The 24,892-nt window shown below is 48.8% G+C and overlaps 1 protein-coding gene across 1 annotated transcript in view; it reads left to right on the top strand.

Moving 5' to 3' along the window:
• KSR2 (kinase suppressor of ras 2) overlaps window positions 1–24,892 on the top strand; it is a gene marked incomplete at both ends in the record, with an annotated part of 270,212 nt that overhangs the window by 143,541 nt on the left and 101,779 nt on the right. The window contains 5 exons of the mRNA XM_084649295.1: window positions 11,389–11,458; window positions 15,215–15,298; window positions 21,139–21,206; window positions 21,380–21,478; window positions 23,938–24,056. Coding sequence (XP_084505421.1) covers window positions 11,389–11,458; window positions 15,215–15,298; window positions 21,139–21,206; window positions 21,380–21,478; window positions 23,938–24,056 — 440 coding nt within the window. The remainder of the gene's footprint in view (window positions 1–11,388; window positions 11,459–15,214; window positions 15,299–21,138; window positions 21,207–21,379; window positions 21,479–23,937; window positions 24,057–24,892) is intronic.

Raw genomic sequence — 24,892 nt, 5'->3', positions numbered from 1 at the left:
AGGGATGCTCGTTTGTATAATATGATTTACTGATGAGAAAATGCATTTATGAAAATAAGAGTACTTTGCACTCCCAGGGCCAAATCCTGGTTTGGTGTAAATCAGTGTAGCTGCATTGAAGTCGTTGGAGCTACGCCGATTAATGCCCCAGCTGAGGGTCTGGCCCCTAGAATACCCTTCATCAGTTCAGAGTATCTCACCATCCCTGCAAGGTAGGGAAGTATTACTTTACTGGCTGAGACAGGGACTTGCTCAAAGCAATGTAGCATGAACCCAGCATTCCGGACTCCCAGCTTTGGGCCCTCGCTAGGGTTGCCCACTTTCTAATTGTTGAAAACCCAACACCCTTGCCATGCCCCTTCCCTGCCTCTTCCCTGGGGCCCCGCCCTCCACTCACTCCATCCCCCCTCCCTCTGTCGCTCACTCTCCCCCACCCTCGCTCACTTGCTCATTTTCACTGGGCTGGGGCAGAGGGTTGGGGTGTGGGAGGGGGTGAGGGCTCTGGCTGGGTGGGGAGACTCAGGGGTGGGGCTAGAAATGAGGGGTTCAGGGTGTGGGGGGGGCCCTGATCTGGGGCAGGGGGTTAGGTGAGGGGTGCGGGCTCTGGGTGGCACTTGCCGGCCTTCCTGGGAGCCTCCTGAGGTATGTCCCCCTGTCCTCCATGCACCGCCCCGAAGCTCCCATTGGCTGGGGTTTCCGGCCAGTGGGAGCTGCGGAGCTGGCCCTTGGGTCAGAGCTCCCGTGGCTGCCCCTACTCCTAGGAGCTGGAGGGACATGTTGCTGCCTCCGGGAGCCGCTTGGAGCTGGGTGGGGAGCCTGTCAGCCCCATGCCAACCGGACTTCGAACAGCCTGGTCAATGATGATGACCAGAGCCACCGGGTCCCTTTTCAACCCAGCCTTCTGGTTGTAAACCGGGCACCCGGTAACCCTAGCCCTCAAAGTCCCCAGTCCCACAGTGGGACCTACATGGACAGACCCTCAGCCATGTGTGAAGTTCTGTTGCCTTCAGCGGCATTCCACAGGAGTATGAAGGTCCATCCGTCCAGTGTTTTCCCCAGGAATTGAAATTATGGGGCGTGTTCAAATTTACAGGGGGGAGGATCAGGGCCGATGAGGGGTGAGACCATGAGGGTGAAGGTGGGCTGTATGGCACCATAGTAAAAACTGAAATGTTTCATGACCATTTTATTAGATTTTAAAATCATCACACAAATTAAAGTTGGCTACTCAAGCCTTCTATGAAGCACTACATCTACGTCCTTCTTGGTTTCTTGTTATAATTTTGCACAACTCTGTTAATGAACTTCTTGAATGCAATGCAGTCATCTTTGGTGACTTCTCGTGTGTCCGATACTTCCATTCCTTCAAATGATATGCTCATTAGTTCATTCACATGATCAGGCAGAAGGCGACTTCTTTCAGAACACAAAATTCTAGTCAATGATGAAAAAGAACGCTCGACTGTAGCTGTTGTGACTGGGAGTAGCAAGAGATGAATCCCTACTTCTTTCAGCCCAGGAAACAGAGCACAAAGATCGGGTCGAGCCACTAGCGATGATAAAAAATGAAGTTGAAGTCAAATCTTCATTCATTCGTCGGATGATTTTCCACTCTGTGTTCAAATTCTCTGTTCTGCCTGAGCATATGGCAGCCCCATTGCTGGTAGTGACTCACTCCACTCAACTGTCGGTGTTTTATAAGACAGAGATCTGTAAAAGCTACGTAGAGGTTGAGTAGAATCTAGAAGTCGCTGCTGTCGATTTTTAAGAATCAAGTCTGTAATTTTTCAGTTGCCTTAACAAACACTTCTTGTCCTCTTCCCTTAAGGATTCAATATAAATGCCTTCATTAGTCAACTTCTGGACTGAAGTCTCTGCTTCTTCCAAGTACTTTTTCAGTGGATAGCTCGCTGATTGATCCAAAATGTAGCTTCTATTGCTGGACAAAGATCTACTGCTGGTGTAGTAGATGCCTGGATGACATTAAAAAGAAAAGGAGTACTTGTGGCACCTTAGAGACTAACCAATTTATTTGAGCATGAGCTTTCGTGAGCTACAGCTCACTTCATCGGATGCATACCGTGGAAACTGCAGCAGACTTTATATATACACAGAGAATATGAAACAATACCTCCTCCCACCCCACTGTCCTGCTGGTAATAGCTTATCTAAAGTGATCATCAGGTGGGCCATTTCCAGCACAAATCCAGGTTTTCTCACCCTCCACCCCCCCACACAAATTCACTCTCCTGCTGGTAATAGCCCATCCAAAGTGACAACTCTTTACACAATGTGCATGATAATCAAGTTGGGCTATTTCCTGCACAAATCCAGGTTTTCTCACATCCCCCCCACCCCCATACACACACAAACTCACTCTCCTGCTGGTAATAGCTCATCCAAACTGACCACTCTCCAAGTTTAAATCCAAGTTAAACCAGAACATCTGGGGGGGGGGGTAGGAAAAAACAAGAGGAAACAGGCTACCTTGCATAAAATTAAAAAAGCTTTTAAAATTAAAAAAGCTTTTAAAATGTCTTTTGAAGAGTCTGCAGCTCGTACTAGCGCTACTTGGAGTAGATGGCCTCTGGAGCGCGTGTAGGAAAGACTAGGGTTATACTTTTCTCTGAGCAAAGCTTGTCTTCCACCATGTCTTCCAGAGAAGCTTGCAGCTCCATCAGATGCACAAGCAGCCATCTGTTTAGGGTCCAATTGACAAGCATTTAACTTTTCTAAGATGTGGGTTGTCACAGATGCAGCCAATCTGTCTTCTATAACTTGAACATCTAGAAATGCATGTACCGGCCTACCACTGACATCAAGATAACGTACACAATGACTTAATGACCATTTCCACTGATGCATTCATCAACCATGGATGCAAATTTTTTGAATGTGGTGAGAGAGTTCTTCACTTTTTTCAACTGTGGAATCTTTCACAGTTGCACCACATGCGTCTAGCCAGTCAGCTGAGTTTCTTGCAGAAAGATAGCGAGCATTTGCTGGTCTTGTTTGGAACCAGCATTCAACTTCAGGATGAACAAGAGACGATGCCCTTAACATTGGCCTCCAGTTTGTAGTGTGTGGCATCTCTTGCCTAAATAGAAAGTACGATGCCACAGCCATATTTGTTCACACGAACTGTGTTGTGTCTCCAAGATTCTTAACAGCCTCATTAAAACTCACCGGTGGTGTCCTTGGTCAGCGGACACTCAGAGTTCAGAGGTGCTTTCACATGAGTTCACCTCCCCGGTGCGGGGCAAGAAGGCGCCTTGCTCGTTCCTCCTGCTGCTCACTGTTCACTCTGGCCACTGTTGTTCGTTGTGCCACCGTTCACTCCATCGCTCTGTTGCCAATGGCCCTGCACCGTCACCTTCTGCTGCCACCTGCCCCTGTGGCCTCTGCGAGTTGGTCTCTTGAGGTTCCACCCAGCTCTCAGTGCAGGAACCTTACTGCTAGTGCAGACTGGACCGTCTCTTCCACAGAAACCCACCATAGTAGAAACCCACCTGCTGTCCCACAGCAGGTCTAAGTGCTTAGACCTGATTGTCAGTGATTTCAGCTGTAGGGGTCACTTAACACAACAAAAGGCTCCCTATGGAGCCTAATCAGCTCTGTCTTTAAACAGTGGAGAGAGGCAGGTCAAACAGTACTTGGGAGTCAGGCAGACCATCAAGCAAAACACCTGTCCCCACCCTCTCTCTTGTTGCCCTCAATCAGCAGAAGCTAAGTACAGTTCTACTGCCCTTTACTCCTACAATAAGAATAACAACATTTCATTACATTCAAGTAATTTGTAACCCAACATTCAAGCCCTGCATTCAAGTAATTTGTAACCCAACCCCAGCCAAAATCTATCACTTGGGCAACACAGCTCTGATTGCTGGATACCTCGGTAGATTAGGTGTGACTGTAAATTCAATCTGGTTCTGAAGCCTTTCCCCCCAGCTCATCACTAGCTGCCAGGGAGAGCTCATTTAGACTTTGCTTACAAATCATCATTTGAAATTATTAGGTTGGCCAACATCACCAAAATGAATGCACTCATGGTCATAAAAATAGCTGTATAAGGAAGCCAGTCTGTGTTCTTACTTTTCAAATGTTTTATACTTTTTCAGATACACGTATTTTATCATTCACTTTATATGCTTTTAAAGTGTATGTATTAATGTTTCTATTTCAATCCAGATTTCCAAACAATCACTAAATTGGCAACACTGCATGTAACTAGTTCACAAAACTGGGGGGGTGGTTGGGGAAATTCGTGGGGAGGAAGGGTAAAAACCCCCATAGGGGGGTGTAGGGAAATCCCTGCATCCGTCCTGGTCACTGTGGGTTAGGGAAGCTCTTTGCTCAGGTGGTGCTCCAGAGGAAGGGATGGGCAGGAGCTGTGAAATTGACAATGAAGCCAGGCAGCTAGAGCCCAGCTCACCCCTGCTCCTCCGGAGAGCTGGGAGGCTGGACCTACTCCCAGCTGGGTCTAGAAGGCCAAGCAGCTTCCTGGCCCCACCCCCTGGGAATATTGGCTATCTTGGGGGGGGGGAGGGGCTGAAGCCGGGACAGCTGGACCCCACACCCCAAGGGTGAGAAGCCCTGGGCAGCTTTCCCCCTGCTCCCGCCGGGGAATGGGGAGCCAAGGTCAGGGGGCAGCCTGCTGGGAGCTCAGGAGCCTGTGGAGCAGCTGTGCTCCCAGCAGGGAGCTGCCAGGAGAGCTCTCAGACTGGGCTCTCGGCTCCCCACACTGCCCCCTTAGGCTGGTGGAAGTCCTCCTGTTGAGGACACACACCACAACCGAAGGGAGGAAGTGTGGATGTGCACCACTGCAGTAGTTACTGTGGGCACTGTCATTCAACCTAATATATGTTGATTTAGATTTCTAGTGTAGACATACCCTTAGATGACCAACCACAAAGAGCAAAGAAACAGCTCTAGGACAGCCCATACTCTGAAAACTATCCACACCATTACTTGATGGTTGCTTCTAAATCATGATTGTGCTGGAAGAAGCTGTATACTGGTCTGTGAGCTGGAAGTACGGAGGGCAAGGGCCCGGTCCAATTCTCCTAGAAGTCCAGGGGAGTCTTCCTCTGAATCATGCCACAAATCCATAATAAATACTATTGGTAACGACTGTTTCCACCCCACTTGAGTGAAGCGTGTGGCAAGTTAGCGTTGCACAGGAAGTGGCATGTAAATGTAACCTTCAGGAGTAGCGTGTAATTAAAATACACCTCAACCTGATATATTAAAATGGGATATGAAAGCAAACCAAGGTACTCACTGCTTATTGAAAGTATGTTTAGTGAGGGATTGGTTGGCATACTGAATAAACCGCTGGGATCGCAGCTGGGTTCTGGCTTGCAGCCCTAGATGATAAGTCTGGTGGTCTGGCCTTACGTCCGTGATGGACAGCCTTTTGGCAGCAGAGAATCGCTACTGGTTACCGTTTGTGCGTGGGAGTCTCTCAAACCGTTCGTCATTAGCAGGCCTGCCTCTGCAGTTGCACTTGCCAGAGCAGAGTGAGTGGCTCCCAGCCTTCTTCCTTTCCAAAAGCTAAAGTCGGAGGAAGCCTGACATCTGCTCCCCAGACTGAATGTCTTTCTCGGAGAGATGCTGTAGCTCAACCAGATATGAATCTGGCTGGAGGCAGGAATGACAGGGGAGGTTCTGTGGCCTGTTATGCAGGAGGTCAGGCTGGATGACCTCTCACGGTTCAGGCAACTGCATCTATATTCCCCCTCCGTGGTCCAGCAAGAGCACCCACTCTAGGCTTGTCACCTTGCCTGGGCAGAGACCCATGCCTGTCTCCCTCCTGAGCAGGGATTTTCTGGGCTGCACGGTTCCCTCCCTGCACTGCCATATCCCCAGCAAGTCAGACTGCCTAAATAGGCCAGTGTCTGTTCTCTTCTAAGGCTGTGCACCGCTGTAACTGCCAGCCATTATAAGTTACCTCACAACCCTTATAAGCAAGGACATTCATTCTTAAGGGGAAAGTATTGCAGAGAAAACATATAAAGAACCATCAAAGTTCTTATACGCATGCTAAAAGCTTACCATGGGGCCGCATTAGGCAAAAGTCCTTCCAACCCTTCCCAGGAAGGATTTGGGGTCTCCTGTCTGCTGGCTCAGAACAAAGGCCCCAAATCAGTTTAAACTCTCAGGCTGTTTATTCAAAAGTTTCTTCTTTGTCTGTTGGTCTCTGGAGAATCCAGTTTGAACCAATAGAGCCTCTCCATGTGGTGGTACCTCTCTGGAGGTATTACAACCAGAATGAATTTGCCTAATCGTCCCTCACTGTTCTTCATTCCTGGAGGGCTGTGGTCACACTCCCCCCTGGAATTACATACAGTCCCTGGCCCACAATGATACATACACCTAATACAGTAAGATCTCCCAAAGATACAGCCATTTCCTGCACTATCTGTCTCAAGTCCCTTTTGGGTCTTTAAATCTATGGATCAATTCAGTGCCAGCGCAGGGACTGGGAGGGGAGGGAGCATATGTTCCTGCTCTCAGGAAAGCTGGCTCGGCCCTTGATACAGGTTTTAGAGCCACCTGGCTGCAGTGTCCTCTAAGGAGTGCGGCACTGCCAGGGAATAGCCAGGAAGTCCACCACTTTCATATTCTCTTCCACCTGGCTCCTCCCCCTGGACTCCTCAGTCTTTCTCTCAGTCTGTGTGGGCAAGAAGCACTTTCTCCTCACTCCCCTGCCACAATTCAGGGGATTCCTTGTTCTCCTTCTCCCAGCCCTCCTCCCTGTTGGCTCCAGGGGAGCTGCAGCTCTGAGCAGTGCCTGGCCCTTAGTTTGTCACTGGCTCGTTGCCCCTCGGTCTGCTAGGCCTGGTCCCTGATCCTCTGGTCTCGATCCTGCAACCAGACTTTCTTGGTTGCAGGCAGGGGTCTTCTCATACGGATCCAGCTGCAGGATTAGATACATAACCAACTCCATAGTCTTCCCCACCCAGGAGAGAAATTTTACACTGCTCATTCTAACCGTTCCTCCAACACCCCCAACTTGTTTGCATCAGAGAGGAAGTCAGTGGTTTGGGCCTGATTCTGCGCTTCCTGACATCACTACTAGTCCAGTGTAACACCAGAGACTTCAGTAGAATAACCACTCCGGAGTTACACCAAGACAAGTAAGAAGAGAATAAGACCCTTTGTGTTTCAGGGGCTGATTGAAAGCCCGTCAAAGTGAGTGGAAGGCTTTCCGTTGGTTTGATGGGCAATTAATCGGGCCAGCTGTGTGTGTGTCTGCATTTTGCTGCGTCAGTGCATGACACAAACACTGTGAACTTGATGGCTGGTTTGGCAATGACTTACCCTCCCCAGCCATATCAGCCATCAAGGTGCTAAGGAACTTGTGTTTGATTTTCTTTACAGGCAGGGCTCCCACTATCCTCTCTCAGAAGGGGAAATACAAAAGAGGTCTTTTTTATTTGTAATCATGCTATTCTTGCCAGCAAGTTAAAGAAGTATGGGCTGGATGAATGGACTGTAAGGTGGATAGAAAGTTGGCTAGATCGTCAGGCTCAACGGGTAGTGATCAATGGCTCGATGTCTAGTTGGCAGCTGGTATCAAGTGGAATGTCCCAGGGGCTGGTCCTGGGGCCAGTTTTGTTCAACATCTTCATTAATGATCTGGATGATTGGATGGATTGCACCCTCAGCAAGTTCATGGATGACACAAAGCTGGGGGAGAGGTAGATATGCTGGAGGGTAGGGATAGGGTCCAGAGTGACCTAGACAAATTAGAGAATTGGGCCAAAAGAAATCTGATGAGGTTTAACGAGGACAAGTGCAGAGTCCTGCACTTAGGACAGAAGAATCCCATGCACCGCTAGAGGCTGGGGACCGACTGGCTAAGCAGCGGTTCTGCAGAGAAGGACTTGGGGATTAGAGTGGAAGAGAAGCCGGATATGATTCAGCCGTGCGTCCTTGTTGCCAAGAAGGCCAGCATCATATTGGGCTATATTAGTAGGAGCATTGCCCGCAGATCAAGGGAAATGATTATTCGGCACTGGTGAGGCCACATCCGGAGTACTGTGTCCAGTTTTGGGGCCCCCCACTACAGAAGGGATGTGGACAAATTGGAGAGTGCCCAGCGGAGGGCAACGAAAATGATTAGAGAGCTGGGGCACATGATTTATGAGGATAGGCTGAGAGAACTGGGCTTATTTAATCTGCAGAAGAGAAGAATGGGGGAGATTTGATAGCAGCCTTCAACTACCTGAAGTGGGGTTCCAGAGAGGATGGAGCTCGGCTGTTCACCGTGGTGGCAGATGATAGAACAAGGAGCAATGGTCTCAAGTTGCAGTGGGGAGGGCTAGGTTGGATATTAGGAAACACTATTTCACTAGGAGGGTGGTGAAGCACTGGAATGGGTTACCTAGGGAGGTGGTGGAATCTCCTTCCTTAGAGGTTTTTAAGACCTGGCTTGTCAAAGCCCTGGCTGGGATGATTTAGTTGGGGTTGGTCCTGCTTTGAGCAGGGGAGTGGACTAGATGACCTTCTGAGGTCTCTTCTAACCCTAATCTTCTATGATTTGAACAGTAGTTAAATTGGTTTCTAAGAGGTTGACAGCTGGCTTTTTGTTAAGATAGAGATACAGTCACAAGGATGTGATGCCTTATTAATAAACTATGAGTTGCCGATTAGGCTTCATCTTCCCATTCTTGTTTGGAAATCATTAACTGTCTCTAACAGACTTCAGAGTAACAGCCGTGTTAGTCTGTATTCGCAAAAAGAAAAGGAGGACTTGTGGCACCTTAGAGACTAACCAATTTATTAGAGCATAAGCTTTCGTGAGCTACAGCTCACTTCCTCAGATGCATATCGTGGAAACTGCAGCAGGCTTTATATATACACAGAGAATATGAAACAATACCTATTCCCACCCCACTGTCCTGCTGGTAATAGCTTATCTAAAGTGATTTCCAGCACAAATCCAGGTTTTCTCACCCTCCACCCCCCCACACAAATTCACTCTCCTGCTGGTGATAGCCCATCCAAAGTGACAACTCTTTACACAATGTGCATGACAATCAAGCTGGGCTATTTCCTGCACAAATCCAGGTTCTCACATCCCCCCCACCCCCATACACACACAAACTCACTCTCCTGCTGGTAATAGCTCATCCAAACTGACTACTCTTCAAGTTAAAATCCAAGTTAAACCAGAACATCTGGGGGGGGGGGTAGGAAAAAACAAGAGGAAACAGGCTACCTTGCATAATGACTTAGCCACTCCAAGTCTCTATTTAAGCCTAAATTAATAGTATCCAATTTGCAAATGAATTCCAATTCAGCAGTTTCTCGCTGGAGTCTGGATTTGAAGTTTTTTTGTTTTAAGATAGCGACCTTCATGTCTGTGATCGCGTGACCAGAGAGATTGAAGTGTTCTCCGACTGGTTTATGAATGTTATAATTCTTGACATCTGATTTGTGTCCATTTATTCTTTTACGTAGAGACTGTCCAGTTTGACCAATGTACATGGCAGAGGGGCATTGCTGGCACATGATGGCATATATCACATTGGTGGATGTGCAGGTGAACGAGCCTCTGATAGTGTGGCTGATGTTATTAGGCCCACATATCTATTCAGGGGACACCATCACAGGGCCTAATAACATCAGCCACACTATCAGAGGCTCGTTCACCTGCACATCCACCAATGTGATATATGCCATCATGTGCCAGCAATGCCCCTCTGCCATGTACATTGGTCAAACTGGACAGTCTCTACGTAAAAGAATAAATGGACACAAATCAGATGTCAAGAATTATAACATTCATAAACCAGTCGGAGAACACTTCAATCTCTCTGGTCACGCGATCACAGACATGAAGGTCGCTATCTTAAAACAAAAAAACTTCAAATCCAGACTCCAGCGAGAAACTGCTGAATTGGAATTCATTTGCAAATTGGATACTATTAATTTAGGCTTAAATAGAGACTTGGAGTGGCTAAGTCATTATGCAAGGTAGCCTGTTTCCTCTTGTTTTTTCCTACCCCCCCCCCCCCAGATGTTCTGGTTTAACTTGGATTTTAACTTGAAGAGTGGTCAGTTTGGATGAGCTATTACCAGCAGGAGAGTGAGTTTGTGTGTGTATGGGGGTGGGGGGGATGTGAGAACCTGGATTTGTGCAGGAAATAGCCCAGCTTGATTGTCATGCACATTGTGTAAAGAGTTGTCACTTTGGATGGGCTATCACCAGCAGGAGAGTGAATTTGTGTGGGGGGGTGGAGGGTGAGAAAACCTGGATTTGTGCTGGAAATCACTTTAGATAAGCTATTACCAGCAGGACAGTGGGGTGGGAATAGGTATTGTTTCATATTCTCTGTGTATATATAAAGCCTGCTGCAGTTTCCACGATATGCATCTGAGGAAGTGAGCTGTAGCTCACGAAAGCTTATGCTCTAATAAATTGGTTAGTCTCTAAGGTGCCACAAGTCCTCCTTTTCTAACAGACTTGTATTCCCAGCTGCCCAGAGACTGTGTGTGTGCTGGATTGAATGTATCTTGGAAGAATAATCAACTGGTGCAAATGCGTGCGTTCGTTTGTTCGTTCTCTCTCTCTCTGAGTGAAACCCCTCATGCCTGTGCAAAACTAGTTACTTATTGATCTTGTTTGATTATTGTGAGTGGAGGGGAGAAGAAGCTGCTTCCTTAGCTGAGTTAAAGAGTTGACCCTGTGGTACTTGCTTAGGGGCTAGGGAAATGAAGTCCGTAGGAGTTCTGCCTGGGTAAATGAAGTGCAGGAGTGGGCTGCAAATGGTAGAAAGCAAATAACTCTGGATCTTTCTGACCTGTAAAATTAGCAATAAAAGGTGTGGGGGCAGGGCAGGGTTTTCTCCCACCCCGTGGTGGCTGAGAATGCATGCACTTACATGCTTTCCCAAGTAGGGATGCAATGTCCTTTACCTTTCAGATGTGACCAGTCTCTGAGCATGAAGGTTGAGGGCTATTGCTAAGCTTTTGAGGAAATGCTTGCACCCCACCTCCACCCCCACGCCCAGACCAGGTCTTCAGTGTGATTTGGGCTATGCTTTTTTGGGGACAATCTCGTTCCGGTAAAGGCTAGGCAAAGGCCCCTTTTTGATTTTTTTCTCTCATGCTGACTGGTTATAATTAGAGCCCTGTGCAGATACAAAATTTGTGTCCACATCTGATCTGCAAACACGGTTCGCGGATATCCACCTCTGCGCGTGCGGCTATCCACGGATATCCGCAGACTTGCAGGGCTCTCGTTATATCCCTGCGGTAACTGATGCTCCTCTCTCTTTGGTTGTAATGCTCCTCCATACTCCTCTGTTCAGAGAGTAACATCTGGCCTTCCCCCTTATGAATCCTTGTTTGTTTCTGTTCTGTCTTCTCACCCTGCAGATACGCTGTCAGTGCCTCGCTGGTCCCCACAGATTCCCCGCCGTGATCTAGGAAACTCAATCAAACACAGGTACGGTATCGCTGAGAAGTGCCACACGAATCTGTCCTGGGAATTCACACTTGAACACAAGGATCCTGTCGTGGCAGGCAACAGCCTTTCTGTTCTGTAATACGTCCTATCCTATTCTCTGCAGCCCCTTGGCCCCCATTATGTGGGTCAGAGGCATGCCCCTGGTATGTGTGTGTGAGAGAGAGCCTCACACCTGACACAGCAATTTATTTGCATTTGATTTTGACCCATGAACGAACTTCAAGACTGACCGCTGTGAAGGCTGAAAGCTGAGATCCAGAAAACGTGTGTAGCACATAGGAAGTCCAGTCATAGACTGAGAGCCCAGTGTGCTAGGTTCTGTACAAACATACTGAAAGACAGCCCCTGCCCCAAGCAATTGACACCAAGCAGAAAAGCTAACTCTCCCTAGGTAGCGCCATTCCAAAGAACACAGGGAAAGCAAGAGTAAGTCAGAGGTGTAGCTGAAAAGCATGTGGTGGGAGGGGAGGGATTCAGAGTACTTTCCTATAGCAATCCAGCTTCAAGTCCTAACCATCTAGAATATTTTTCAGAGTGGCAGCCGTGTTCGTCTGTATCAGCAAAAAAACCGAGGAGTCCTTGTGGCACCTTAGAGACTAACAGATTTATTTGGGCATAAGGTTTCGTGGGCTAAAACTCACTTCATCATCAGATGCATGCAGTGGAAAATACAGTAGGAAGATAGATATACACAGAGAACATGAAGAAATGGGTGTTGCCATACCAACTGTAACAAGACTAATCAATTAAGGTGCACTATTATCAGCAGGAGAAAAAAAACTTTTGCAGTGATAATCAGGGTGGCTCATTTCAAACAGTCGACAAGAAGGTGTGAGTAACAGTAGGGGGGAAATTAACATGGGGAAATAGTTTTTACTTTGTGTAATGACCCATCCACTCCCAGTCTTTATTCAAGCCTAATTTAATGGTGTCCCCTACTGTTACTCACACCTTCTTGACAACTGTTTGAAATGGGCCACCTTGATTTTCACTACAAAAATTTTTTTTCTCCTGCTGATAATAGCACACCTTAATTGATTAGTCTCGTTACAGTTGGTATGGCAATACCCATTTCTCCATGTTCTCTGTGTATATCTATCTTCCTACTGTTTTTTTTCACTCCATGCATCCGATGAAGTGGGTTTTAGCCCACGAAAGCATATGCCCAAATAAATTTGTTAGTCTCTAAGGTGCCACAAGTCCTCCTCATCTAGAATATTGTATTTCCAGATGGAGTGAAGGGGGAAAGGCATGAGCCCGCCCAGGAGACAAACATCTCTCGCTGGCAGCAGATTTGCCAAGGCAGCTACAGTATCTAATCTGTTTGCGTCACTGCTTCACATGCAGAAGAGAAGCTGTTCATGCTAGAAGCCGCTGGCACTGTTTGGGGTTTCACACCAGCCCTGAATGGGAATCTCATTGCTGGGAACTTGCAGTCAGAGATCTCTCCCCTCCCAGCCTTACTGAGTAGGTAGCTGCGGGAGTTTTACATTTTGCTTTAGCACCCGGAGGCCCATGACATGTTCATGCCAGCCTGACTGCTTGGAGAGAGGCAGGTTGGTCAGAGACCCTGTCACACATCTCCTCTAAAATTGTGCCCGCCTGCCAGACCTCCGTGCTCCTTCCTCGAGTCCCATGGCAGCAGTAAGTGGCGGGCTGCCATAACGGAAATGCCCAGCAATCTATTAAGGTAGTAGGGATGATGAAGCAAAGAGAAAACTCGTCAGCTTCATCACCCTCTCCCTAAACGTCATGGAGCTAGATCATCAGCTCCTGCAAATCGGCATTACTCACGTGACGTCACAGCGGCACCACTGTCCCCAGGCTCTAAGGCAGGGATGAGGAAAAACCATCTGGTGGTCATAATGCCCTAGCTCACGCAAGCTTGCTGGTCAGGGGTTTGATGGGGTGAAACATGGAGCCCATTCAAGATGAATCTGTTCAACCACATTACTCAGACTGCACTAAACTCCCAGTTGCCAGCATGAAAGGGCATAAATGGGGCCACCCCAATGCTCTCTATCTCCAAACCAGAGAGAAAACTAGTCGCAGAGGGCAGAACACTTCTGAGCTGCTCTCAGGGTGTGTAATTTACTGAGTTAAAACCTCTGACCCGGGCCAGGCCAGGAGCAATAAGACCCATCGTTTCTCTTTCTCCAGCACAGAGCTGATGGGCAGGGGAGGAGGGGGTGCGGAGGGATCCCCTTCTACTTCCAACATGTAGGCACAGCATTCTAGGGGCAAATTTCACTTCCATTTCAGCTGAGATGTAGTTTAGATAAGGCTTGAGCTGAGGTTGATAGAGATTGTCCGTGATCTGTGGCCTGCCACCCTGGAGTAAACTCCACACAAGCTGTTTGCTGCTTTTGTAGCTAGCATGAGAAAAAGGAATGGAAACTGCCCCACACTGGGGTGGGGTGACATGCAGGAGCCCAGTTCAGCTGCAGGAAAGGAACGTGGCACTAGGCTGTGGCTCGAGATGGGGGGGGGTTTCCAAATCGGAGCTTCTGCCCATCCTCATCCTGCAGCGAGACCAACTCCTTTCCAGACCTCCTCGAGGGTGCTCACAGTTGTGTGTTTTACCTATCCAGTCGTTGTGAGTTATTTGTGTACCGTGGGACCCCAGCAGTGATCGGAGCCCCCTTGGCAGGCAGATGTTCCCCGCCCCAAAGAGCTTCCAATCCAGCTAGACCAGGCAAAGGGGCGAGGCCAGGGAGCTTTTTAATACCCATTTTGCAGATGGGGACTGAGACACACACATGAAGGGACTAGTTGGATCGCACAGGGAGTCCATGAGCTGGTAGCTGAAGCCTCTTCTGAGTGCAGAGCCTTTGTGTTTTAAATTTTCATTCTATTTTTATTAACCTGTTTAAAACCCTGGAAAATTATATGAAACATTTTGTTTGACTTGAAACAGTCGTGCCGTGTCTCTCCCCCTGCCCTGCGACAATATTTTGGTAGGGCCACTGAACTGAAAACTCTGTTCCTGTCAGTCATCCTGGCTTTCACTCGTCTGAGCACCCTGCCTGGCCTGTACCTTTGGAGGGAGGGTGCTGCTAAATCCCAGCTGCTCGGCATGGTCCCATGTGTGCTTAGGATGAGCTTCTAGTGGGTTGACAAAGATCAAGATGAGCCCCGTCTGATTAACACGGACTGACAAATTGACTGATGTGGCTGTGGCTAAGGGCAGATTAACATGAAAGAGGATCTAGTTTGTAATTGTCAATCTCCTTCAAATTTCCCAGTTCCTTCTCCTTACTCCTTTGCTGAAGTCAATGTCTGTCAAATGCCATTTCCGCCCTCGTTCAGCTGGGTGGCAAGGCCCGAGCTCTAGGGTCTGTCTGCACCGCAGTAAGACACCAACGCGGATGAATTTCAGAACCTGGGTCTGCAGATTTCGGCTTACGAGGCTGACGCTGCGGCACTAAAAATAGCCCTGAAGATGTTCTCGCTCGGGCTCTGAAACCTGGCCTGGGGGTAGGTCTCGGAGCTGGAGATCCAGGCCAAGCGGGAACGTCTACCCTGCTACTTCTTGCACCAGGGCTGCTGCGGGAAACTCACTGCTCTGGTTTTTGTTTTGGCTTGACTGATCACTGTAACAGACTTAAATGCTGGTGCTGTGTGGAGGGGGCTAAAGCATAGAGGGTAGCGATGCTTATAAAGCATTTCTCCACCCAGGGTAGGGCACAGCAACCTTCTTTGTTCTTAACACTTATCTGATGTTTTCCTCTGCAGATTTTCCACCAAGTATTGGATGTCTCAGACATGCACCGTCTGTGGGAAAGGAATGTTGTTTGGATTAAAATGTAAAAACTGCAAGTACGTCATGGTTTCTAAGCTGGCTTTGTTGTTGCTTAATGTTGCAAAAGGAATGACTGGGCCGTCATCTCCTGAGCGCGCTGGGTGTGTTTTTTCTGAATGGGGCTCAGACGTCCCCAGGCCTGCCATTGTCTCCCCTCTCATCTGCATGAAAATTCTTTCCATGACTTTGAGATAAGCAAAACGCCCCTAATGGCTGAAGTCCTGAGTTCATCCACCAATTCCCCCATGCCCTGCCCGTGCAAATCAATATCACTGCTCCGAGGTCGGGGGAGAAGTTAGTTCAGGTCCCCAGTCCATTCAGCTCTCTCCTGAGCCTGCTGCTCAGAGTGGCTAAGTGTGAGAATGATTTTCAGGAGCTAAGGCACCTGTCCATTACATGCTGACCTGAGACAGCAAGGGCAGTTCCCACTGAGTACCAAATGCCCCGTCTGCTCTGGCTGCATTTGCCTCACTCACAAGTTGCCTTTCTTTGCAGTTTGGAAGGTCAGGATTCCCCCCTCACCCCCGGCGCGGATCTCCCCAGCTGGTTGCTGCAGCACCTGGCTGACACAGGGCCCAGCTGGTGCCTCTGTTGTAGCAGACTGCCATGCGGGGCAGGGCAGGATTCTGTAGGCCTAGCTGCTGTTTAAACCCCATTGTGTGGTGCATTTTACGTTAGCTTTTCCATTTGATAACGAAGAATGTCCTGCCCCTTCAATGGCTAAACAAATCCAAAAGGGCTTCCTTTGCCCATGCCGGGTGAAGGTGCAAGGTGCTGTGTGTTTCAGCCGAAACCACTGCAAAAGCCTAAAATGTGGCTCACTTCAGCCAGGGCTCCAGAGAGGCGGAGAACATAGCCCCCTAGTTCTCTCCTCTGTAAGCCACTTCCCAGGGAGCCAGACTCAGACCCTGCTTCCTCCAGCACATCCTCTTTCTAATGTGCCGGGCATGGAGCAAAGGAATGAACTCCTCCCTCCTCCCAGCGAAAGAGCTGACCTTGCCCTGCTTCTCCACACATCCCTGCCCTCTGGGCTGGCAACAGTGGGGCCTTCCTTTAACCAGAGGGGAGAGAGGTAACCCCCATTCCCACCCCCTCCTGGCAGGCATGTGTTTGTTTGTTTTTTTGTAGGGTGCACAAAACATGGATTACAAAATTCTGGTAACATTGAATCAATTTGGGAGAGGGAGGGGGAGAAGAGCTGACTTGGAGAGAACTCTAATCCTTGCACTAGTGGAAAGATTGCTTTGAAGGCTAGTAATTTGGGGTATCAGAGGATGGCTGATGAGACGTGTGCTCGGGTTCCTTGATTCTAGTGGCAGAGACCCCAGTGGTGTATTGTGCCCATAAACTCAGAGGGGAGGTAAGGGAAGGTCTAGGGCAGCAACTGGTCAGCATCTGGCTGATAACCTGTCCATTCCTGCTTTCTTTCCGGGAGACTCAGCCCATGGAGTCCCTTGGTTAAATTTGGCCTTCTGTTGTGTTACCTAGCAATAAATCAACTCCTGGCAGTAATTGTATTTGCTGTACAGCTCTGTGATTGAATCTGAAAGTACATTAATAATGGATAACAGGGGTAATTTTATGCCTAGGAATAGCATGTGTAACAATGCAAGCAGAGAGAGGTAGTCCCAGTCTCCTGCTCTGGGGTGTAAAGCACACTTCCTGGAAGAATAGGAAGGAATTCTCTCCCCCCTCCCTGACATGCATGCTGCCCAGCTGGGGAGATGCACTCTCTTCCTCTGAAGTTTCAGGTGTGTGTCACTGCTGGAGGAGGGATAACCAGACCTGAGAGACTCATGGTTCTGACCAGTGTGGCAGACCTATGGTCTGGGTCCGGTTGATCTCTCTGTAGTGTCCTTTCGCCCTAGTACAGAAAATCCACTCCGCTTTTAGGTGATGCCAGCTGAGCCCTTTGGCTGGACATTAAGCCAAGGGAAGTTGTACCTTCCATCTCACTGGGAGCCGCATCAGGCCCCAACTCCAAGGGCACTGTTGCAAGGTGCCAATCACCTCCTGGGAGGTGCATGCCCTCCACTCCCACTGACTGCGCAACTCACAGGATCAAGCCTTTTACACGCAGTTGGTTGCTCTGCGGTATCCCACCACCTCTTCCGTATCCCTCAAGTTTCTTTCTGCAGGGCGACGCTGAAGGATTTCCCAGCCTTCCTGCTCCCGTGCCTGGGGCGTTCCACTCACCATCCTGTAACGCTTTCTCACACGGCGCCTTGGCAGCCGAGCGAACCAGGAGGTGAAACAGCTGTGCCCGCAGATGAGAGTAACTAAGATGAATTGTGCGTTACCCAGAGTGCGGTGTAGCTCAGAGCTTCGGATGCGTCTCTATTTATGGCACCATTGCCTTGAGCTGCCTTCTCTCTTTTATGGCATCAGCAAAAATCTTACAAACTTGTGTTTCTCTGAGAAGCTCATTGTGCTGTAGAGGATCCAAACAAACAAACAAAAAAGTTGCAAAACGTGATTTAATGGAAATGGGCTGTTCTTCGAAGGCCACAAAGATGAGCAGGATTTAACAGAATAGTGGGCCAGATTCTGATTTGTTACACTGTTCTGATTCTAGAGTAACCCTGCAGAAGTTACTCTGGATACCCGAGATATCATTTGCTTTTCTAAGGCTAGGGAATATGCCAAGTCACTGCTTTGTAACTGAGTCAATGCTAACTTCTTAATGGTGTTTATTAACATTTTTATGTTAATAAAATATTGAGTTAGTACAAGGAGGGGAGGTTTAACCTGGTGCAATACATGATGATATTTTGCATAGTTAAAGCTGGATCCCATTGTTCTAATAGTGACACTGCCAAGTACTTTTTGTAACCTCCCCTTTTTTTGGTACACCTTTGTAAGCCCTTGAGAATTAAATGTAATTCTCCGTTAATATTGTCCTGTCCAGCTTGACAAACCTCTCACCCCTCCCCTTTTGTGTGCAATTGCGTTGAAATGGATCGTTCTGATTAACAGTGGCAGCTAATGTTGCTCCTTCTCACTGGCAGAAATGGACACACAGCCGAAGGAGGTTTGAGGGACCTGGGTTAGAACAGGGAGGACAGTGGGATTGGAACCCGCTGCTTTAAACAGCAGGGGGGTCTGAGGGGCATTGGCGAAGTGAGAGTAAACGAGAGGAGTGCAGAGCTGTATCTTGGGATTGAAATGCACTAGGCGGGAGGCTGTGTCTGCTTCTGTGTCAGCCTTGTACGAGCACTTAGAAAAAACCACATTAATTGTGGATTTTCACAAAAAACTAAAGACTAACGAACTACTCCAGTTCCTCACCTTCTGCCTACCCAGCCACTGCTGGCACTGTTCTTCCCTGTAAAGAAGCAGGTTACCAAACAAACAACCCACCCCCCAAAGCCTCCAATATCAAATTAATCCTTGGCTCTGCTTCTAGGAATCTTTGTGTAACGAAATCTAACACCATGCGGCTCCTGAATTTTCATTACCCAGCTCATTGACTTGTGGCCGCTTGTTGTATTTTTTTTTTTTAAATTTTTTTATTCCCTTGACCCTGTTTCTTTTATAATATTGTTTTTTCCTTTGCTTTCCATGCGTGTGCACTGAGCGCTTATACAGCCCTCCTCTGCTCTGGCTCATGGGGGCAGAATGGGAGGCTGGGACTCTTACATTCTTAATTAGGACCCAGTGAAAAGGTTTTAGAGGCATAAGAGCCTGCTTATATCTATATGTCTGAACCAGGGGTGAAGCCCTCAGTAGACTCATATTCTTGCCTGTGTTAAATAATAAAGGCTGCACAGAATATTAAATGAAACAATCCTAGCTTGAAATGGTCCAATCATTTCTGTTAAATGTCTTGGTAATAAAACCATAAGGAACACTGCAGCGGCAGAGATAAATTGCAAAACAGAGGGAGGAAGAGCAGGGGGCTACCGAATTATTTCTCCTCTGCTGCCAGATGCTTTAATTAAGTGCAACCCAGCATTAGCTCTGGATAATATTCAGTAGGAAACAGCAAAGAGCTCTTGGCACAGAGTGTGGGTCTCTGCTCCCTTTGTCTCAGGCTAGATTGTCAGAAATGTTAGTTTCCCAGCTCTGGGCAGTAATGAAATTGCTGGGTTTTCCTAGCAGCAGAAGGGTGCTTGGGCATCTCTTTCAATTCAGCATGGAGCCGCACTCAGCTGCGTGATCCATGCAGGATCGCAGTAGTGAGAAAACCGAGAGGCCCACTGGAATACTGGGTGGCTCTCCTTGCCAGGGTAGATTTAGTTCCCCTCTTGAATGATCTCCGAATGCAAGCTGGGTTGGGCCAGATACATTCTTGGAAAAGCCCATGGTGAAAAAAGTCCAGATGGTGGAGGAAACTCTGTGAGTGACTGGCTAGGTATCGCTGCTACAGTGAGCTGGAAATGAGCCAATCCCCCAACATGGCACTAGGAGAGCACTGCATTGGAAGTGATCACCATTTTGGGTGAGAGGTGAATCAAGGCTTTAACCATTTGTGGCCTAGAGCCCGTGGAACTTTTCACAAAAGCTGGGAGGAAGCCCTAATTGAGTTACATTCCTCCCGCCTAAATTCCGTGGTTACTTTAACCAGCTGAAATTTCCCCCCGTCATAACCTGAGTAGTCAAGTGCCTTTAGATGCTCCCTCCCTCCCAAAGGATTCACTTGACAGTTCAGGGGGGATGGTCCCAGCCAAATACATATGTCTGAGAGTCAGTTACTAATGAAGGGGAGCTGGGAGCGTGAGCAGAAGCACGTTAACCTACCACGTTACGGGGATCTCTGTAAAGCGGAGAATGGAAGCGTCCGAGAGCGCTTGGAGTGCTAGCCGGGGAGGTGCCCTGGAGCTGGCTTTGGAGACTGTGTTTGTGGATAGCTTAAAGAATGTGTTTTGCCTTTCAGCTCCTCCAGCCCACACCCCAAGTTGGTTGGGAGTGGGAAGGACAAACAGACCTTGTCTAGGTCAATATGTCTGAGTGGGGTATCGGTGTCAGTAATCACGAGGTGACCCAGTTGCTTAAGCCCTGTGAAACTACCCTTTGGCTGTTAAACAGATGCCTGCATTTCTGTGATGGGCGAAATGATCCCGTTGCAGTTCTCCCAAACCCGCGGCTATCTGAATGTGTTATGTTCCTCCAGGATGTTCCGATCGTCAGAGTTGTACTGTATCCTTTACACCCCCACTGCCCTGTTCACAGATGTTCAGAGGCAATAGGCATGATTCACCTGTATGGGACTGATGCATATTTTTCATCTCCTGCATGAGTTGGGTGGGGGAGTATTGACCCCCCAACAGCAAGCAGTGGCTATGCTGCAGCTGTCCTCTGCTGACGGCTCTCCTGGGGTGGGGAGTGGCTCCAACTCTGGCCGTGGTCTCATCGGAGCAGGTGGACTCTGAGATTTGCTAAACCAGTGCATCTCCTAGGTGCCCTGTCTCCTCTCTTCCCAGCCAGTGCCCTCTTGTTTCCGGGAGATGTACCTCCCACCGCCGCTACCTTCTGGAGACCCTTTCTACCACCTGTGACCTGCAGCCCCAGTTCCACCCCTGGACCTAGTACAGTGAAACAAGCCCCATCTTTGGGTGAAAGTTGCCAAAGGGGGGGTGCATCATTTGAAGCAACAGCTGCAGGATCTGGTGGAGCCAGCAGGATGCCGCCAAGCCCTGGTGCATGCCCAACACTGTTGAGCAGACAACGCCACACGAAACAAAAGCAACTTGGAAGTTAGCTTGAGTCACCACCATCCTGTCTGCAAAATTAATTTCTTTCTACATTAAGGTTCCCTTGTTCTCAGCTGGCCCACGTGTGACAGTCCCTCCTCACGTCCGCCCAGGGACTGGGATGGATCCGCCTTCATATTTGTTTTTATTGCTTCTTCTCTTAGGCTAAAGTGCCACAACAAATGCACCAAAGAGGCTCCACCTTGTCACATACTGATCATCCACCGTGGAGGTAAGAACCCCTTTACTAGCTTTGGCTTCCTTGATGTTTTTGCCAGGTAAAAATTTTCAAAAGTGCCTAAGTGACTTAGGAGCCTGAACCCCCATTTATAGCCAATGGGACTTAGGCTCCTACATCACATAGGCACTTTTGAAAATGTTACCGACCATCTTTTCCGCTTATAGGGAGACGAGCTGTCCGATGCGAGGCAGATTTGCATTCCAAACCACTTCCACCCACCCTCCCCCTGCCACCTTTTCTTTTCAGATTCCCCACAACGCGGGGTAAGTGCAACAGGTTTGAGCCTTTTGCTAACGTTGAAAGCTGGCCTGGGTGGAAGTTTGGGACCCTAGATCTGCGGTGGCTCTGTTGATGCATGCGGGTCTCATTTCATTACATGAAACAGCAGCGTTAATGTCAGGCAAAGGCACATTCAGATGCTAATTGTGCTATTGAAATTGTCTGCTTTCCTCTCCTCCAGGAGCGCAGTTCATAAATATGAAAAGGAACGGGGCACATTTACAAGTCCAGAAGGGAGGCTTTGCACCAGGAAGAGTTTTTCCTTTTCATTTGAATTCTGGCTACGTGCTCCCAGGGCAAAACGGGGGTGGTGGTGCTTTGAGATTACCTAGGGGGAATGCTGTAAATTAAATTAAAATAAATTGAAATAAAGATTCCAAAATATGCATATAATTTTAGATCTAATAAGGCCGTTAGAATATGTTAAATACCAACTGATTATTAAAAACATATTCATTGAGAATAACCCTTTTTGCTATTTTTTAAAAAATAAGTTACTTACTGCACCTAACGAGGCCAGTTGTGCTCTGGAATCTAAAATTCAGAATGGGGCATCATCTGATTCAGAGGTGGTTCACTTCTTTTCACAGGTGGGCTGCCCTGAATAGTCACTGCAATGGTAGTTCTGTACTGTGGCTGTTTGAACTCAAACAGACCCTGTGGTTCTCTCTAGCTCCCAGACTGACTAACGGCCAATGCTGCCTAGCGTCTCCCAGAGTCCTGGCCTGGAGCAAGCAGTCTTGAAAGGGACTGATGATTACCTGCCCTGCCTCAGGGCTGCTGTGTCAACTTAGCTGCCCCTTCCAGTTGCTGGCTTTGCCCATCGTTTCTCATGCCAACTTTTCGGCAGGTTATTTCCTTGTTGATTCTAGGCGGAGCTCCATCCTCTGTCCCGGTGAACTGTTGGCAGTAACCGAGAGCAGGGAAAAGCAGGTGACTGTGCTCATGTAGACTGCAGGCATGAGAACTCCAGCATCACTGCCAAGCACTGTCCTGGGAGATATTAGACCCTGCGGGGGGGATGCATGTCAAAGTAGCATCATAGCACGTGTGAGGAGCCCTTCCCAGCGGAAGAGCTCTGGGTTGCTGCTCAATAATTCGTCATCAAATCCAGCCTTGGGAAAACTACACTGAAGGGTCATGTGGAAGTAGGGAAGGGCTGTCCTGCTCCCTGTGGGAAAGGGGAGAAGCTTCTAAACATGGAGGCTGTGGGGGTCATAGTAAAGATAGGGTGGGGAGGAGCATACAGGTGTTGGGTACGATTGGCGAAAAGGGGTCGGAGACTGTCCTGAAACGGGAGTGAGGTCCCCATGCTAGGGTTCATCGGAGCAAGGGCCCAATTGCCTTCTTAAGACATGGGGATGGGATCCCGGAAACATGGGTGGTGGCAGGGCAGACGTTTGTATCAGGATGAAGCTCAAGACAAGGGCCTGGAAGATAGCCAGAGCCTAGGTCATTTGTCTGCCTTGGCCACCCCTAGGGCATGTGCTAGTCAAGCAATGGGAGAGGGTGGAGTGAGTCCTCCTTCCACAAGGGCTAGTGCTCACAGCAAGAAAGCAAAAGAGTTTTTTTTAGCAGTCAGCGAATAAACATTTCAGCTCCCCCTGACCCAGGGGCAGGGGGAGTGTGTGGAGCGTGACCTTCCCAGGCAAGGCGGCATGGGCCCACGAGAGGATGAGTAGAGGTTGAGTTTAACTCCTCCTTCCCTGCGGCTTCGAGAGTGCCCCTGCTACATGCAGCAGCAAGGCCCCGTTGTCTCCCTGCTGCACAGCAGGAGGTATTCGACTGAAACGTGTGGAAACCTGACGTAACGCAGAGACTCACACCGCAGACGGGAAAGAGGGTCTAGTCGTCATGGTGCAGAATTGCTAGTGGCGTGTGTGGTTTACAAATATTTACTCCTCTCTGGGTCAGGAGATGGTTCACATAAGCCACCTTCCGCACTGATGAAATTAGCCATGTGGTCAAAATAAACCAACTTGTTCCTCCTTGAGATGGGAGCTGCCTTCTTACAGGATGAAATTCACCCCGGGCACTACTTAAGTCCCACTTGAGCCCTTTGGCGTTGAGTCCGATTGGATCCTGAGTGTGTTGTGATTGGCTGAGGAAGTGGGTGGGAAGGAGTGTAGATACAATCTGGCTTCAGCTGGCGCATTGTGTTCCAAATGTCCCAGGCGGTCCCAAGGCGGGGCAATTGACAGTTTCAGGTGGATGGTTAAGCGGTATAGCGAAGAGGTTACTTTGGGGTTTAGCTCCGGTATTTTTAGAAATTCAAGAAGCAGAAACTGGATTGTCTTCAAGTGCAGGGCTCCTATGCAGAGCGACCTGTACTCCGACCTGAAGTGCTGTTTTAAAGCTTTGATCTCTCTCTCTCCCTCTCCCTCTCTCTCTCTCTCTCTCCCTTTTTTTTAAATTCCTTTCCCCATCTCCCTTCTTGATCCAGCAAGATTAGTCCGGACAGAATCTGTGCCGTGTGACATCAACAATCCTTTACGAAAGCCCCCCAGGTATTCCGACCTGCACGTCAGCCAGACCCTTCCCAAAACCAACAAAATCAGCAAGGTGAGGCATACCTTCCTCCCCCAGTGGGCTGTGCAGTCCTCAGAGCCCTTCTCCATGTTGGTACATTGTGACTTATGCACAGGAACAAATGCAAATGCGAATCCCAGGCAATGAGCGAGATGTCAATGGCTTCAAGACACGCGGGGACATGGGTGGGGTTCCTTACCCCCTGCCTACCCTCTCCAAAAGGACCAGCAAGTAGTCGTGGTGCCTGGTGTTTATGGTATCAAAGTCATGGCCAGAGGTGAAACTAAGCCGGTACAGCGTGCCAGTAAGAAAGTGGCTGCAGGTACGGGCCGGTACATAGACCACGTTAAAGTGCTGCCGTGACGGTGCTTTAAGCACTGTTCGGGGGGGGGGGGCACTGATGGGGAGGGCAAAAGGGGCAGCTGCCCCGGGGCCTGGCGATTGAAAAGGGCCTGGGGCTCCCAGCAGTGGCTGGAGCCCCAGGCCTTTTTTAAATTGCTGCCGGAGCCTTGGGCAGCACGGGCTGGGCAGCGCTGAAGGACTGATTGGGGGAGTCTGGCCCCAGTCCCGCCTGTGGGCCCAGAGCCACCCCTGCACCTTGCCCAGGAGCCCAGCCATCCTGCGTTCTGATAAGTCCTTTAGGTTACTTTCACTCCTGGTCATGGTTACTGTAATCTGCTGGGATATTGCAGTTGGGGAAGTAGGAAGCAGGCACAGACAAGCTGTTAAGAGACCATAGTCCTGCTTCTGTGCCAGTGACCTTAAATGCTGAATGGTGGCTGAGAAATACGGTCTCCAAGCAAGCTGTTTGTCAGAGTTTTCCAAGAGGCATGGGCAGCTGTTTAAGTGCAGTCATAAACTGGCCATTA

Source organism: Lepidochelys olivacea, assembly GCF_965140295.1.
Source record: "Lepidochelys olivacea isolate rLepOli2 genome assembly, chromosome: 15".
Lineage (NCBI taxonomy): Eukaryota > Metazoa > Chordata > Testudines > Cheloniidae > Lepidochelys > Lepidochelys olivacea.
The sequence above is the reverse complement of the archived record's forward strand: the minus strand, read 5'-3'. Positions and strand labels throughout refer to the sequence as shown.